Source organism: Lonchura striata, chromosome 8 (assembly GCF_046129695.1).
Source record: "Lonchura striata isolate bLonStr1 chromosome 8, bLonStr1.mat, whole genome shotgun sequence".
NCBI lineage: Eukaryota > Metazoa > Chordata > Aves > Passeriformes > Estrildidae > Lonchura > Lonchura striata.
The window spans coordinates 27006134-27023111 of NC_134610.1; the positions used below are offsets into that span (position 1 = coordinate 27006134).

The 16978-nt window shown below is 39.6% G+C and overlaps 1 protein-coding gene across 1 annotated transcript; it reads left to right on the plus strand.

Moving 5' to 3' along the window:
- Positions 1-295: 295 nt before the first annotated feature.
- Positions 296-15460, plus strand: TMEM237 (transmembrane protein 237). Its single transcript, XM_021555407.2, has 13 exons — positions 296-337; positions 2754-2785; positions 3704-3714; positions 4237-4293; positions 5227-5340; positions 5717-5831; positions 6390-6547; positions 7165-7288; positions 8240-8431; positions 9343-9416; positions 9903-9996; positions 11102-11223; positions 12718-15460. The coding sequence occupies exons 1-13, from the start codon at positions 308-310 to the stop codon at positions 12783-12785; spliced, it is 1191 nt and encodes a 396-aa protein (XP_021411082.1). The 5' UTR covers positions 296-307; the 3' UTR covers positions 12786-15460.
- The last annotated feature ends 1518 nt before the right edge of the window (positions 15461-16978 follow it).

Here is a 16978-nt window from a genome sequence, read left to right on the forward strand (position 1 = left end):
TTATTTCTTACTTTGGTTTTGTTTTCTTCGATTACTTCATTTATCAGTTTAAGACCCTGGCTACAAACTGAACTAGTCCAGAACTCTTTTCTCCTTGCTTTTGCTTGTCTGCAGCCCGAGAGACGACGACTCCCGCTCGGGGCCCCGGAGCTGAGCTCGCTCCGATGGGCCAGCCGCCGGCAACACGGCGCAGCCAAGGAAAACGGGAAGCCGGACCTCCCAGCGCTGGGGGGCGGTGCAACCGCGGCGCAGGGCGGAAGGAGCAGCGGCTCCTCCCCGCAGAGCCGGAGCTGGGCGGGCGTGGTCCATGGCGGCGCGGCGGGCGGGCCCCGGCGTGGTGAGGGGGCGGTGGGGCCGGAGCGGGAGTGGGGCGCGAACGGCTCCGTGGGGCTGCAGGGCGGGGAGCCCGGCGGCGGGAGTTTGGCCCACCTGAGCGCTGTTGCTGAAGGGATGTGGCGGGCCGCTCCCCAAGCAGCAGCTGCTCAGGGGAGGCGGAGCTGAAGCGCAACGCGGTAGCAGAGCGCCCTGGTAGCAGAGCGCCCTGGTAGCAGAGCGCCCTGGTAGCAGAGCGCCCTGGTAGCAGAGCGCCCTGGTAGCAGAGCGCCCTGGTAGCAGAGCGCCCTGGTAGCGAGGCTCCTGCGTCCCCGCTCCGCTGCGGAGGCGGCGGTGCCCGCCCGGCTGCATCCCGCGGGAAGGGGGGAATGTAACCGGCCGCATGGTCGCACATTTCTGAAGATCTTTGTAACGGAAGCAAGCAAACATTTCCTTCATGTACTTTTTGATATAAACCTCTCAAAAGAAAATCTGCAAGGCTTTAACAAATCTGTGAAGGCTGCTTCAGTATTTTTAAACATTCTGGACATTTAAACCTTTCCTTCTCAGCGTCCTGGAATGGGCATCCGGGGATTTGGATAGTTCGTTTTCCCCCTGAGTGTCCAGGTGCGTCCCACTGTCTTGTGGCCTGGCTCAGGTGTGCAAACACAGGGTTTGACCGAGGCAGCGGCTGCCTTGTTTGTGGGAGTCTCTTGGTTTCGGGGGCATTATTTCGGAGGCATTTTAAAGCACGCAGCGGTTCTTCTGTCCATAACAAAATGTCCATGGGGACCTGTCCCCAGACTCACCCTTTCTATGAAATTTGGGGTAAGTTACTTCAGACTCTGTGAAATTGCAATTAGACAAAAGCTGATAGCTCTATGGCAAAGCTAGGAACTGTCACACAGATGGGCAGATGAGTATTTACAACTGGCTGCTTGCATGTGCTTTCCTGTGTTGCAAGGAATAAATTATACAGAAATCAATGCACTTGCCAGTTGTTCTGTAGAAGGTAATAAAATAAAAAGGTACTACTGAGTATAGAATTACTACTGCATAGGCAGTGAATGCTGTGTCTTGTTTGTTTTTATGGAGTTTTTTAGCATTTAGTTTTTTTAAATACTAAGTATTGTAAACATTTACTGCCACAAGAATGTTGGAAATAATAAAAGTAATGAGATCTGACCTTTACCAATATTTTTTTCCCTTATGGTGCACCAGTATAGCGTGACCAGTCCCCACCAGTTTGCTGGAAGCCCCTTAGGGTGTGCAGTTCTCTACCTGTGTAGCAAGTGGCACTTGCTGTCAATCTTCAGCATGGCCAAAATCCAAGTAAGAGATTTGAAGTCTAATCCCACAAACCCTTCCTTGCATGAGGTATCTCATTTCCTTTGGGTAAACAAACCAATGTAAAACTTGTTTATAAGAACCTGTGCCAGCACGCAGAATGAAGAGTTTTTTAGTGCAAGTAATATTTGCTGTCATAGAACAACCTGCCCTTGTTTCAAATGGGAGTAGTTCTGGGTCCTGACCCAGGGGTAGGAGGGTTCAGGTCCAGCTAATCCTGGCTGCCTGAAGTTTATTTTTAGTTCAGAATTAGCTGCGGTTCAATGTGAGGGAGCTGAGCAGTGTGAGGGAGCCTAGACCAGTTCACAGTGCCTCTTTCAGGGAAGGACTTCAAATGATATGGGAAAGAAACAAGTGGTAAGTTTGTGGCTCCTTGAGTCTTACCAGTCTTCCAACCTTTTTTAGTTCTGGTATTTGAATTTTCTGGGCATGGAAAATACTTTTTTGTGTATGTTCTTTCAATATAATTGTGTAATACAAAATCTGAAAGTTAACTCCTTTTTCTAGGGAAGAGAAAGGTACAAGCTCAGTTTCAAATTATTATTTGGAGATCCTTTTAGATTTTAGGTGTTTGACCTGCTGGTAAATATGTTCAAAATTATATGGAAAAATGATATTTTGTAATATTTAAAAGCATTTTAATAAGTGAGCTTATTTCCTTTTATTGTTTTTATTATTGTTCTGAATTTACCTCATTAATAGAAAATACTCATCTCAGGTTGTATACTGTACAATTACTGAATGCACAATTCATTACAATATTTTATATTTATTTGAATAGAATAACTAATAAGCTTTATAGTGAAGGTGGTACCTTACATGAAAAAGTAGAAATTATTGAAGCTAAAATGTAAGCTGTGTCTCACACAGAGGGTAGCTGTATGTTCCTACTGCAGTGCCCATCAGAACTCTGATAAAGGCATATTAGTTCAGCATCTTTTACATCCTACTTTTATGTAACATCTCCATTAGGAATGTTTGGCCATTCAGGAGGCATACAGAGAAAAACATACCTTGGATGTTCTGATCTGAAGCTGTTTCCTGAGAGGTGGGTTCATGCTGGCAGAAGCTGATTTTTGTCTCTTGTCTTTCAGTGCCCGCCTCGTGCCCTTCCTCCAGTGCCAAGGTAAAATCATTGCATTCTGTGGAACTGATCATGATACTGTACTGCAGATTTTGAAAGTAGTAACATTAAAATAAATAAGTTTCATAAACATCTCTGAGCAGTAAAAATGCTTCTCTTGCTAAATTTTGTCCCAAAATGCTTTACAAGGAATGCAAAGCATTTTAAAGTTTTATAGAAGCCAATAAATTTTACCATATTACATCAGTTTTAATACTGATGAGAGATAAATCCTTTAAAAACTTCTGGGCAAATATTCCAGTTTTAATGTCTAGTGTAGCTTAAATGTTGTTCATTTTAATCTCTTCTTCATCTCTCTTTTATTATGTGTTCTTTTTATTAGTTTATTTGAATCACAAATATTTAAAACCATGAATTTTGGGAATTAGACTAGATACTCTTTAATAGGAAGTTAGGTATCTATTAGTTTGATGTAGTATAAGGGAAAAATTGGGGGTTTTTTCAGTGTGAAAGGAAAAACAGTTGTATAGTTTTTATGAGATGGTACTTCAGACTTCCTTCAAAGTACCTCCAAGTAAATGTGATGTTTATGATTGTCGACAGATAGTGTCTTTTTAGTGACGTATAGGCTCAAATGTTTCATAACTTCTGTTAGTTTGTTATATACCAGGCAGTAAGACAAGTTTTAATTAGCCAGGTGATTAAAGCTTTTAATCTGATCCACAGCTAGCCAATCAAGAAACTGTGCATAGTCACCATCAAAGTGTTGAATCTTGCTGATTGCTTCATACCCTTTACCCTGTTATACACAGCTGCTCATAAAGAGGAGGGGGGATAAGGAAATTAAGCACGAAAGCAGCAGAGTGAATTTCATGGTTGTGAATTGTAATTTATTCAAAACTAACTTTCTTTTCATCTTTTTACACTGCTTGTCAACAACTTTCCTTCTTCAATATGAAGTGGAAGCCAAGGTGAGTTATTAAAGAGAACTACAAACTTTGGTAGTTCCTTTTGGTGCCACTCATTCTCTCTTTAAAGATGAAGCTTTATACTTTTCCTAAATGCAGGCTGATTATTTAAACTGGATACCTGTGCATTGTTAGAACTGTTGTTTTTCTCTGCTCTCTTTACTGTTAGCTATTTCCATCAAGGTAACTGAAATGTTGCCACTGTGCTTTAAACAGGAAGTTTAATTTTCAGAGCATTATTCAGAGTATTTCAGTTTATCGCTTAACACACATGCATGTATGTACTGAGCCTTTGCTGCACGTAAGACTTCTTACCCTGATTTCTTACTCTGTTTTCCTACCATCTTCTGTACTCTCCTTCTCCTTGTGTGAACTGGTGAATTGTCATCCTACCTGTAAAAACAAAGGATGTCATAATCTGTAAAAAATAATGTATTTCTTAACTTGCAATAGGATGGCTGTTAAAAAAAGGAAATTGAGATTTCTCCTTGCTGTGCACCCATACTTCTGTTTTATGTTATGCAGATGAAATTCCACTCAGTCGTCCCAAAAAAAGGAAACCCAAAGGAAAGACTCCATTAGGTACGGTTCTGCCAAGACTAAAAACTGTTCTTTTATTCCTTCTATTTTTTCCTTTCTAACTTCTTTGCATAATTCATTAAATAGATATTTCCAGCTGTAAGCTGCTTATGTTGAATGTGTTAAGCATTCAAATTTTTGAATGAACTAAGATAAAATTAATTTAGCATTCTGGTTCAATTTCAGTCCTTGGCCAAATAAAGTCATAAGTTAATTACTTCGTTATCACTGAAGAGTTGACTGTAAAAGATAATTATTTGTTGGTTACTTTTGCATAATAAATGTTTATAAAAGATGGGTAAACTTGACTTTGAAGTGGAAACAAAGATTCAGTTGTTACCATAAAAATGCAGTCCTTGAAGGCACTATTAATAATATTAATTCATTTTAACCTTTCACAGAAATAAAATTCCTCCAAAGTATAATAATTAATTGCTCAAACTGGAGTAAATATCCTTCAGTGGATTTTTTTTTGCCCCTTTTTTATTCTTGTACTGTATGTTTAGTATTTAAATTTTCCTTTGATGTGATGCCATTTTGCCTTAGCTCATATCTGTGGATCACCATGCAATAATTTTTTTTTTTTTTCTTGGCTCTTGTATTATAATTTTTGCACATAGAAAAGAGAAATATAGAGGTGTAGTTCTTTCCAGTGATGGATTCTTTTCAGGCAGCCCTCTGCTGTATGCCCAAATGGGAATGTGCTACTTCTTGGATACTTAAATTTCCTCTGAGTATGATACTGTTACTGTGAAATACCTTTGGATATTTCCACTTCTCATCATTGATTCTCAACTCTCACATTTCCTATAGCCAATGCATTTTCATCTCAGTTGTTGCTCAGCTGGGCAACAATGTGGTAAATGGCAGCTTTCTTTTGCCTGTTTCTCAGTGGCTCTGAATTCAGGCTGCTGGATCTTTTCCTGTGGTTTTTAGATGGAATTGTGCAAGCAGCAGTTCGTCGACAGTCTGAAAGCAGCGAGCCCCTGACCCCTGAACCTCCTGATGCCCCTCCTCAGAGGAAACGCAAGAAGAAGAAAGTACCTGCTGGTATGTGAGATAGTGGTAGATGGGAAAGAGAAGTGAATAAAACTTGGGAACACAGAAATGTTATTGGACAATGTGTATTTAGTTTTAAAACATTTCATGTGCTTCTTTACCTAAAATAGCTGAAAGTAATCTCTGGGTGAGTGGTAGTTTAGAGTTTCACTTTCTGGTTTCAGATTACATTGGGTACAGACCTCCATGAATATAATGGATATACAGTTTTGGAAATTGTTATACTTTACATCATTCAAAGCTCAGATCATGACTTTTTTTGCTACTCTTTTTATATAATAACTATTTATGTATTTAGGTGAATATATTTCCATTTTTATGAAAGCTCTGAAACTTTCATGTTGGGTTGTTTTTTTTTAATCTTCAGATTCTGAGACCTCTTTTACCCAGCAGAATGTGGCATCCCTATTTCAGAATGGAAATGGCATGGATGTCCCTGAAGCTGAAGAAACGGTGATCCGCAAACAGAGAAGAAGAGCAAAGTGAGACAAAACTAGTATAGCTCATAATCTGGATTAACTGTAACAGTGAATGTGGCTGAAGAGTATTTGACATTGTCATTTGGCAAAAATGTAAAATCTTGAAGCCCACAATACCATTCAGCCTGTGTACACTTCTTTCCAGGGTTAAAATCTAACTTTTTTCACTTCTTCGTTCTGTGCATTCCTGGATGCATCACAGCTCTAAATACATGTTCATTAGCCTAATAGTTCTGTCACAGACATGAAAAAATTGGAATTTTCAACTGCTTTCTCTCATTCTTACTATTTTAATTATACGAAAGTTAGCTTTTTTTCCCAATTATTCTGATATGTTCTAACTGTTAATCTCTTGATATGGAATTAATCTTATGGTTTTAGTCAACTACCTGCATGGGAACTTTAGTCCTTAAAATTATAAACAGGGTAATAATATACAGGTCATAGTCTGATGGGTTCTTATCAGTCAGGTTGGGCATGTTAAATGTTCATAGGAGGCTTTGGATTTTACACAGTACCTCCTATTCTTTCTCTGTCCCACTGTGTGTTCTGTGCCAACAGGAAACCTCGGCCAGCTGAAGTAAGCTCCAATGAGCTGGAAGTGGAGGAGGAAGACATCATTGAAGATGAGCACAGAAAGAGCCCAGATCAGCAGCCTGTGTTTGCTGCTCCCACTGGAATTAGTCAGCCTGTTAGCAAAGTGTTTGTTGAAAAAAATCGTGAGTTCATATTGTGATTTAAGTAATTTAAGAACATTCTTGCAATTAGAAGAAGCATTATTGTATCTAAAATCTAAATACTGTAGTATTGGGAAGAATTTTTTTAAAGTTTTCCAAAACAAAAATTATTTGGAAATAAATACACATGATGATTTTTCAACAGTGAATGGTGGTGTTGCTGTACTGGTATATTTGGTTTGATTTTTTAATTCCATGGTGGAGGTGAAAAAGGTTTCAAAATATCTAGCGGAGCTTTTTTGACTTAATATTGTCACAGTACATTAAGAAGAAACTATTACTTAGAAAAAGTCTTTCAGGTGCAAGTTTTTTGCAGGGCGTTTGTGTTTTTCTGTTGTTTTGTTTGGGTTTTTTTTGTCCCAGGGAACGCTAGGTAATTTCCCAAAGTGCTTTGCACATTGTTAACTCCATAACCTGACCCACCAGGATTCATCATTCTGACAAGAGGCATCCTGTATCAATGTAAGCTGACAAAGGGCAGGAAGGGGGGAGAAGAAATTTCTGATGCTTACAGCCTTTTAACAATAATTAAGCGTTAATGTAGAAATGATGGTGAAAGGAAACAGAGCTCTCTAAAACTGATTTCCTTATCCTTTCAGGGCGTTTTCATGCAGCTGACCGTGCAGAATTGATTAAAACCACTGAAAATATCAATGTACTTTTGGATGTGAAGGCTTCATGGACTACTAGAGATGTTGCCCTCTCAGTGCACCGAAGTTTCAGGTGAAAGATAAATGTTCTGATATAAATAAACATAAATCGGGGGTTTGGTTTGAGTTTTTGGGTTTTTTTTCCTCCCTGAAATTAGTGTCTTTCCTCTATAGTTGCGGTGTATTTTTATTTCTTTTGGATATTCCTAATAAATGGTGGTTCTGGATTCAACAGCTATGAAGTTTATCAGTCCTCTAGCGTTTTGTATTTGTTGTCAAAATTATAAATTTCTATGTAGACATCACATGTGAAATACAGTGATGTATAAAGAATAACTAAGAAAGTCATATTGCAAAGATTCTGACAGAATCTCAATAGCAAGAGATTGAGCTGATAACCAAAACATTAGTCACCTACAAAGTGTGTTAGAAAGTAGGATTGACCCATCATGTGTATTACCAGAATAAAAATACCCGAATTCAGACAATTCTCAAAGAAAAATCCTGGTTGGTGGGAAAGAGGGAGGAGTGAAATTGCACTGGGAGAATAAGCTTGCACATAAATAGCAAAACCATTACTTTTTAATATGCAGTTATTTTGTAATAGAGAATGGGAAGGTAACAGCCATCTTCTGTGGTCTGTTTTACCTGGAAGCCTGTGCTCAAGCTTTCCCTTAGCAATGAGGATACTGAAAAGATTGCCTTGGGGACAGGTTAGAATGTTCTGCAAGTGTAAGGGGCAGTGGTCTTGGGAAACTACAGGCAGCTACAAGTGAAAGTATTTGATGCCCATGGCTGTAATGAAGGGAAGGTAAAACATCTGTTTTCTTTTAAGTGCTCAGGTTCTGGTGCATCTTGTGTGACAGGAGGAAACAAAACTCTTGCTTAGAATTTTTTTAACTAGAACAGAAAAAGCACTCAGAAACAATGTCTTGAAAAGGGTTGAACAGATGCATTCATAGGCTTTTTCTATCTAGCTAATTCAAGATGTTAAAACTGGTCTAACGTTCTTTCCTCCATTCAGGGTCTTAGGCCTCTTCGCCCATGGCTTCCTTGCTGGTTATGCTGTATGGAACATTGTGGTTATCTACATTTTGGCAGGAAATGAGCTTTCCATGGTTTCTAACCTGCTTGAGCAGTATAAGACAATAGCATACCCAGCTCAAAGTTTGTTCTATTTTTTGCTGTCTATAAGTACAGTCTCAGCCTTTGACAGGTAAAGTATATTTGTATTTGAAAGGTGCATATATATAATCTGTGTATATGATGTTCCTTTCTCCTTTGGCACATGTTGATTTGCTGTTGATTATTTAATTGATATACTCAAAGAATGATTTTTTTATATGGCTTACTAAACACAGAAGGGTGTACTTGTGCATCCAGACCTTTGGTACTCATTTCTGTCTGGTGCTTGCACTCTGCTTCAATGTACTGCTGCTGTTTGTGGGATCAGGATGTGAAGCAAATGTAAGAGATGACCTGTTTTTTTCCGGTGGGACTGTGAAGAGGGGTAGAGAGCAACAATTGTTTCTATCAGGTTCACATTCATATGAATCCATTGCCTAGTCAGGTTTGAAACATAGCTGAGCATACAGTTTTCCTGGCTCAGCTTGGGCTTCTGCATTACAGATTAAGAGTGGGACTGAAAAGAAAGAAGCTCAAAAAAGATCATTCACTAGATTAATGGATATTGCAAATGTTTATTTTATTTAGAGATAGGATAAGCCAGTGGGGGAGTTGGTGCTATGAAAAAAATTGTGACTTCTTTCCCTCCAAGGATGGCAGGGAGGAATCCCAAGTTACTCACATTTGCTCCTGTAAGCAGTGTAAGCACTTACATTAGCATGGACACTGAACTGAATGGCAAAGATGACAGGGGACAGATGTCTCCAGGTTCTCCCTGTTTCAGAAAGGGCTGCAGTGTGAAACTTTATGGAGCATCCTTCTTCATTTTGGAATTGGCATAGTGAGGACCATTGCTATGTGTGTGGGATGTAGTTGTAGATTAAGGCACTGTTACAAAGGCAGAAAAAATACCTTGCAGAAAGTAAAAGAACAATAGAATACTGTTAGAAGAATAATAACATTGTCGTACATTGTGTTAATGACTCTTGATTTTGTTATCAGGATTGATCTGGCAAAAGCATCCATTGCACTGAGGGGCTTTCTTACCCTAGACCCAGCAGCACTAGCTTCTTTCTGTAAGTATTTTGAAGTGGATTGGAAGCTATCCAGAAAATATGCTAAATGGAAAACTCCTCCATACTCTTTTTACTGAAATTTTCCTCCCAGCTTATTTTCTGCTTTAGAATAAATTACTTGCTCAGTAGTTGATAATAGCAGTGTCCATAATCACTGTGTTCCATATTTTTCAAAGCATTTTCAATAGTAGCATTAGTAGGGCTGTTAGTGAGATAGTTCTTTTCCATTTCTGAATATTGAACACAAATCTAACAAAAAAACCAGAATCACAAGATACAAGCTTTGATATAGCTCATGGGTTGCACAAGTGCAGAAATCAGATTTTGATAGGTCAGGAGAATGTTAAAGAAAAAAGAATGAATTAAAGTAGACTATGATTGGAGGCAGTGAAGTGAAAGGAAAGAAAATGTAGTGCTTAGTGCCATGTCATGGATGAGACAGCATTTTGGGATTATATCTGACACTACTAATTCCATTTCTTCCAGTGTACTTTGCTGCTCTTATCTTATCCTTAAGCCAGCAGATGACATGTGACAGAATCCACCTCTACACGCCACCTTCGGAAAATGGCAGTATCTGGTAGGAAACGAGAAATCATTTCTGTAAATTACAGCATAGCTCACTTAGGGACCTTTGTCAAACTGGCAGATTGAAGAGATTGTGCAAGATATGTAAGAAAGTATTGATGAAGGATTTTATTTCTGAACCTGCCTTTGAGCTTGCCCTGAATATTTGCTATTTTCACTAAAAAATAAGAACTCAAGGATGAGTTTGGTCATGTTGTTTGCAAATCCGTTATACCTTAAACAAGAGTTGGAATAATGCTGGAAATGTCATCTGGCAGGAACCTTAAGAATCTCTTTTGCTTGGGAGTGGGACCCTGATGAGGTAAGCAACCATTTTGGGTTCAAGGGCAGGGCATTCTGTAGACAGACAATACTGTCTTTGAAGGAGTCTGCCACAGGATGCATGGGCTTAGCAGACACAGCTAGCATTTCAATATAAACCATCATTTCATTTTAGGTGATCACATCCAAAACTGTTAGTTTCTGAAGTTCCTATTAATGGACTCAAATTCTGGTAGCATGAATTTTTAAAGTAAACCAGGAGAAGTAGAACAAAAGTATTTACGTGAAAATTTGCTGGTTTGGGCAGTTAGTTTTTTGTGGGGGTGGAGGTTTAGGGTTTCTGTGATCTTTGGTGATTGTTCTCTTTACTAGGCCTTTGCAATGCAAGACCATCATGGATGGTACAAGTAGCTCTCTTTTCACATCTGTTTTAGAAAACTTGTTTTGATGTTACTCTGTTGCAATTCTTATTGTAACTTCTTTGCACCAATGATTGTGGTACTCAGATTCCGTCAAAGAAAGAAACTAAAAATTTCTAGCCAGGCAAATACCTGGGAAAAAGCTAGAGAAAAATGTAAATAATTCTTTATCTCTCTTGTTTTTCACATTGTTTATAGTTAAGTTCTATCACTGTGCATCAAGCACTTTAAACCAACGCTGTAAGTTGTTTTCACTTCAGGACCAATGAATTTGGTCCTCATAAAGCTCTATATAAAAAAGCAGTATATTTTGAATAAATCATAGTTTTACTCTCACAGCCTTCTAAGTCCAGTCTCTTCATTCCTGTCCTGCCTCAACAGCGACAAATGACTGATGGTTTGATGTGTCTTTCCCAGGACTGCAGGTACAGAGGCAGAAATTGTTCATTCATGGGTTGTGGTGAATCTCGTAGTGTCTGTTCTAGTTGGGACAAGTTGGATCTTCTTAAGTTCCCGACCAGAGTTGGACCACAGTGAAGGTAGGAAACATTAATAGGCAAAATGTTGTTTATTCAGATTGTTGGGTTTTTCTATCTGCTGTACTCTGTATTGGGTGTTCAAGACTAGTCCTGAGAAATTTTGTGACTGAGGAAGAGCAAGTATCTCCTAGCAACTTTGCATAGCAAATGCTTTTTAGGATGCTGGTGTCTGTGTTTGGTATTATAAAAATAAAAGCTTTATTTGTCCTGTCTGAAGCAACATGGATTTTGAAACATTATAGAAGGTCTCTTTTCAATGAAGAGAAAAATAATTTAAAATACTTGAACAGTATTTTAAATATTTGAAATGCATTTATTCTATGTGTGTCTTAGAAAATTCTCTAATGTTATTAATGTTCCTTCTGGAAGTGCTAAATGGGGTACAAGTTCAGTATTATTTTCAATAGGACATTGCAGTAGTTTTGGGAACTCCCTAGCTTTGAAAAGTCAGATTTGTTCTTGCAGAACAGGACTTCAGATGAGGACAGCTTGTGCTGGTGCAGGCTGGAGGAGGGGGAAGCAAGTTCTTCTCATTGAAGAAACTTGGCTAGAAACTGGGCCTTCTTCCTTTTGTGTTCCACCTGGGATCCAAAAGGTGTGTCCTAACTCAGCATTCCTGTCAAGTGCATGCAGCCTGTCACTTGAAGGTATGCTGTACATAAAAATCCTAAGTTTCAACTTAAAAGCCAAAACATCCTAAGAACACCGTGTCTTGAAGCACAGGTTTGTGTTTGGGAGGCTGAGGATTCAACATGCCTCTTCAAATTACTTCTGAACTTTAATGTAAACATGTCCATATTTCAGCTGGCTCCAGTTACTGTGTTTATTTCTAATAAATCATGTACTGAGTTAAAAACCCCAAACAACTAAGTGGCAGTCTTTACAGTCCTCAATGGTAAAATTTATAACAGATGCTTAAATTGTATTTAAAACCCATAAATAATAAAGACTTACATAAGGAATCCAGTGGCAGAATTTTACTGATTAAATTTTTTGATTCTTACATGTGCCTACTAAGATTGGAAAACCACTTCAGAAATTTCTAGGGCGAAATTCATTAGTACTTATTCCAAATAAAAAAGTTTAGTTTGCTAAGTGTGGGATATACTAACTTAACACTGTGAGACTCAGAGCAAAGACTTCTAAAAATGAATGAGTCTCTAAACAGAAGTCTTCCTTCTTGAGTCTGACACTCTCAAAACTTTAACAATCCCTCAGTCTGATAATAGGGTTGTGTTTCAGTGTCCATGTTGAATGCACGATGGTACTGCACATGATCAACTGCTAACATTGTCACCAATCCTGTCAGTTTTGGGGAGCAGCAATAGTTTTCTGAAAATATTGGTGGCCCTTGCCATCACTGAGTTGTTGATGATATGATTGGGATGAAAAGCAGGAGGCTTGGGGGAATGCCAGGGTACTTTTCAGGAATAATGGAATTGTATTCAGGTGAAAGTTTTCAAAGAAAATATAATTCTTTCATTTCTCTTTTAGAATTGATGTTTCATTCTGAAATTGAGGAATTTCCTCACGGAGATGTCATACCCAGAGTCCAGCCATAAGTGTGGAACAAGAATCTGCATATATTGTAGCTGTGACTGATGGCTCAATATGTTGTATTATAACTATGTATTATAATTTTCATAAAGAAAAAAGTGTATTTTTATATTGTATATATTTAATGTTGATCTTTTTATGTATGTTACAGTTTCCAAATGTGATTGAAAACTTTTATACTTTTGCTTTTTATTTTACAAAGTAGATTATCCCTAGTGCATAAAGTCAAGGTGATTTTGTAAATACTGCTAGTACATAGCCAAAGACACTAGAAGGATGCAGAAGATCAGGTGTTCAGTGCTTTGTTGACTGCTGTACAGTCTTCAACAACCCACTTTTGTTACTAATGCAAACAGCAGTTAGCTTATCTAATTTGGTTAAACATTTTCTAGAGATTAAAAAAAACATCTTACAACAAAAGTAGCCTAAGGAAAATTTATAACAAAACAGAGTTAGGAAATATAAACCTCATCAAGTTAGTAATCTTAAAATAATCTACATTTATTTGTCATAAAATATTTTTTGAGAATAAAGGATTAAATTGACAGGGATTTTGTTTAGTAACCATAAAAGAGGATTATTAAAATCCACTTTTTTAATCTTCATTTAGTTCTCTTGGCAAAAATCTTGATGAGAACAAGTTCTTACAGGCTGATGTGGATACAAGACAGAGAAGTTTTAATGTTGCAACACTTTGGTCAGTTCATTTTGTGAACATCTTCACATCATTTCGTGTTGCCAACAGGATGTATCCATGTCCTGTAATTTCTCAACAGTCAAGAAGTGTATTCCAAAGCCATTCACAAGAATAGTGTTATGATTTCTCCTCATCTGGTATGGCAAGAGCAGTCATTTTATTCACTGCTCTTTCTAAACAGACTTGGATTTCATAGATGCTAAAAATGTTCCTACCTATTTTGATGGAGATTGTTTTCTGCCAAATTGTTACTTTGTGTTAGGATAGAATGGGAAATTTCTTCCTAAAATTACAAGAAAATACTTATTAAATCAACCCAAAAAGTCTGCAGCAGCCCACCTTCTATGCAGTGACGTAGTAGTAATCATGGCAGGCAATGGGTTATGCTGACGAGATCCAACATTCCTTTTCCTTTATATTAAAGTGGCAAAATGAAAGCATTGCAGATGTGAACAAATGCAGATATATTGCAGCAAGAAACAGTCTCCTTAGTAAACACAGATAAGGTCTAGTTTGAAAACCATTTATCAAGAAAATGTCACCTAACTTGTTTGTATGTGTTACTTAACATAGATTGATTTTGCCTTGTTTGATTTAATACGTGTGTCTGTGGGTGGTTGTAAAAGGGGTGCACTTGTCAAAGTTCACTGAAGAATTACTGAACTTTTTTAGTAGTGAAGCAAGAGTATCCAGGTAATACTTGAAAGGAAATGTCAAAGAGCTTTCAATATTAACTATGTTAACTTTGTGCTGTTACCTGAGTTGCTTCAAAGCAAACATGGGGAACGTGAATAACTAGGGCTGTTGCTGCCCTGGTGAGGACTTGTGTTCTTTTGTGTCCATTCAGCAAATTTAAGTTATTCAAAAATTCAGTGTTTGTGACATCTTTTAAATGCTGTGACAATGTTGGCAGGGAGGAAAAAGGCATCTACAAGAATTAAAAGATGTTCCACAGCTGTTGGCTGCATTCTGAGGCGTTCAGTTTGCTGTGGGAAGGAGCCCTTAGCCTCTATTATAAACTATTGTGGCTCTTGTGTCTATATTTTTGTAAAACTAGAGCTAAATTGCAGCTGGCACTGCACTGTACATTAAAATTGAGAGATTCAGGGTGCTGATCTCCTTCAGTTGTGCACTGATGTTCTTGCCATGATTTGGCTGTAGGAGATGAGGGATGAGACAGGAAGTGTTCCGTATAGCTTGCCACCACACTTTCTCCTGATGTTGTGTGTTTGCTTGCAGAGTCATTTACCTCCTGAAGACGAGATTATTAATGACATAGGTGCATGATTTTTCTTTGATCTTGGTATGGTCAGAAATACCATTTTGCCCATAAAATACAGAGCTCAGCAGAAGTGTGCTAAGGCATCACATCAGTACAGGAAAAACTTGGATAACATCGTTGCTTGGTTTCTGACATTAACACTAGGAATTGGCCTTCCGACTATCCCTTTGACAAATTGATGCCAGCCAAGAGCCAGATTCATTCTTATTGTGAAATATTATAGTCTTTATATGTTTGAGCAGGGATTGAATTAATGATCTTAATAGGATCAGTATTTCAAGCCAGGCTTGCCTTTCCTGTATGTATTTTTAGGAGGGTCTGAGTATATCCATATTTAAATTAATGAGTTTTGAGGTTGCCATATAAAAAGCACAATAAACAGTTTGATGGCTAATTATCTATTTTACAAAATACTTTTCATTCCATTAAGCCTCACAGTGGAATATGAGTTTAAGTGAGCTTTTTTTCTTTAGTTTCTTCTAAAGTCTTAGAACATGTTTACAAAATACATATTTAATTCTAGAACATGCAATATTTATAAAGCCTTAACTGAAATGCCCTTGTGCATTTCCATATCATTGTTTTTAATTCATTTGTGTTAATGAAAAAAAGTTTTCAGATATGTTGGTGCCAAGGTCTTGTTTTTACCTATATGAAACATATATTAAACAATTGCTGTAAACTAGTTAATAATGATGGTACTACTTTGTCTTGTTTCCCATTGTTTAGTCTGTTTAAAATAAATCAGTCTGTCTGAAGATTTGGGATGGGAGGCTGAGGGGCTGTTGGGGCTGCTCCAGACTTGGGTGGACAAAGCCCCATGCAGCCTGATCAGAGGCTCGACTCCAAAGCTAAATTAGAAAATTAGAACTTAAGTTGTTGTAGTAATTTAATATTTGGTTAATTTCGACTTGGTTTAAACGTTACTTTCTCAAGGCAGTTTTCTCAAAATGAAGCCAAGGGGACATCAATTTGCAGAGTGTCTTTTTAAAGTAGTTTTGGTATTGCTGAGGTAAACTTTAGAAGGGTTATGATTAGGTGAGAATTACTCGCTTGTAGATTTCCAGCAGAATGTAATAAAACGACTGAAGACTTTGGGAGATCAGAGAATACCATCAGGTAAATACCTACAGCTAAGCCTAAGCCTTACCTTGTTTCCTCATAGCGGTGTGGACGGTGCTATGGCATTCCTCAGGGCGGCTGTGCTTGAAATTGCTGTGTAAGTCCCCAGATACTTGCAGAAAGACTGTTTTCCCTGGGTGTTATTTTTGTACTGTGCCCCCGGGGCTGCTCCCTCCCTTCACGGAGGGCAAGGAGGCCTCCCAGCCTGAGACCCGCCGGCTGCTGCTTCTGGGAACAGCTGCTTTAGGGGATGTTTTTTCCTGCCTTGTGTCGCCCTTCCGTCCCCGGTGCGTTTATTTGCCGAGCAGCTTGTCCGCCGCGGTCACCTCGCTGCCCCTCAGCCCTGTCCCTGCTACCCCGCTCCCCTCAGCCCTGCGCTGCCCATCCCGCTCCCCTCAGCGCTGCCCATCCCGCTCCCCTCAGCGCTGCCCATCCCGCTCCCCTCAGCCCTGCGCTGCCCATCCCGCTGCCCTCAGCGCTGCCCATCCCGCTCCCCTCAGCCCTGCGCTGCCCATCCCGCTGCCCTCAGCGCTGCCCATCCCGCTGCCCTCAGCGCTGCCCATCCCGCTCCCCTCAGCGCTGCCCATCCCGCTCCCCTCAGCCCTGCGCTGCCCATCCCGCTCCCCTCAGCGCTGCCCATCCCGCTCCCTTCAGCCCTGTCCTGCCCATCCCGCTCCCCTCAGCGCTGCCCATCCCGCTCCCCTCAGCCCTGTCCTGCCCATCCCGCTCCCCTCAGCCGTTTTCCCGCCTGCCCGCGCGGGCCGCGGTCACGGCCGCCAGGGGGCGGTGGCGGGGCCGCCGTGTCGGACTCGGCCCGAGGGAAGCGGCTGCGCTGCCGTCGGTCGTTGGTTTGGGGCAACGCGATCGGCTATTCAGGGGGACACCGGCAGGCCTCAGAGAGTGATACAAAAAGCAAGATCTACCCGTGGATAAACATCCATACCCACTGCTAGATGTAGTAGTTAATCGCCACAGTGAAAATAAACAGATTAATGTACTTTAGGGGTGGGTGGGGGGGGAGAACCTCTCCACTCCTCTCACCCCAACAAACAAAACTCAAAACAACCCCCCAAAAAATCCTAAAACAAACCAACAAC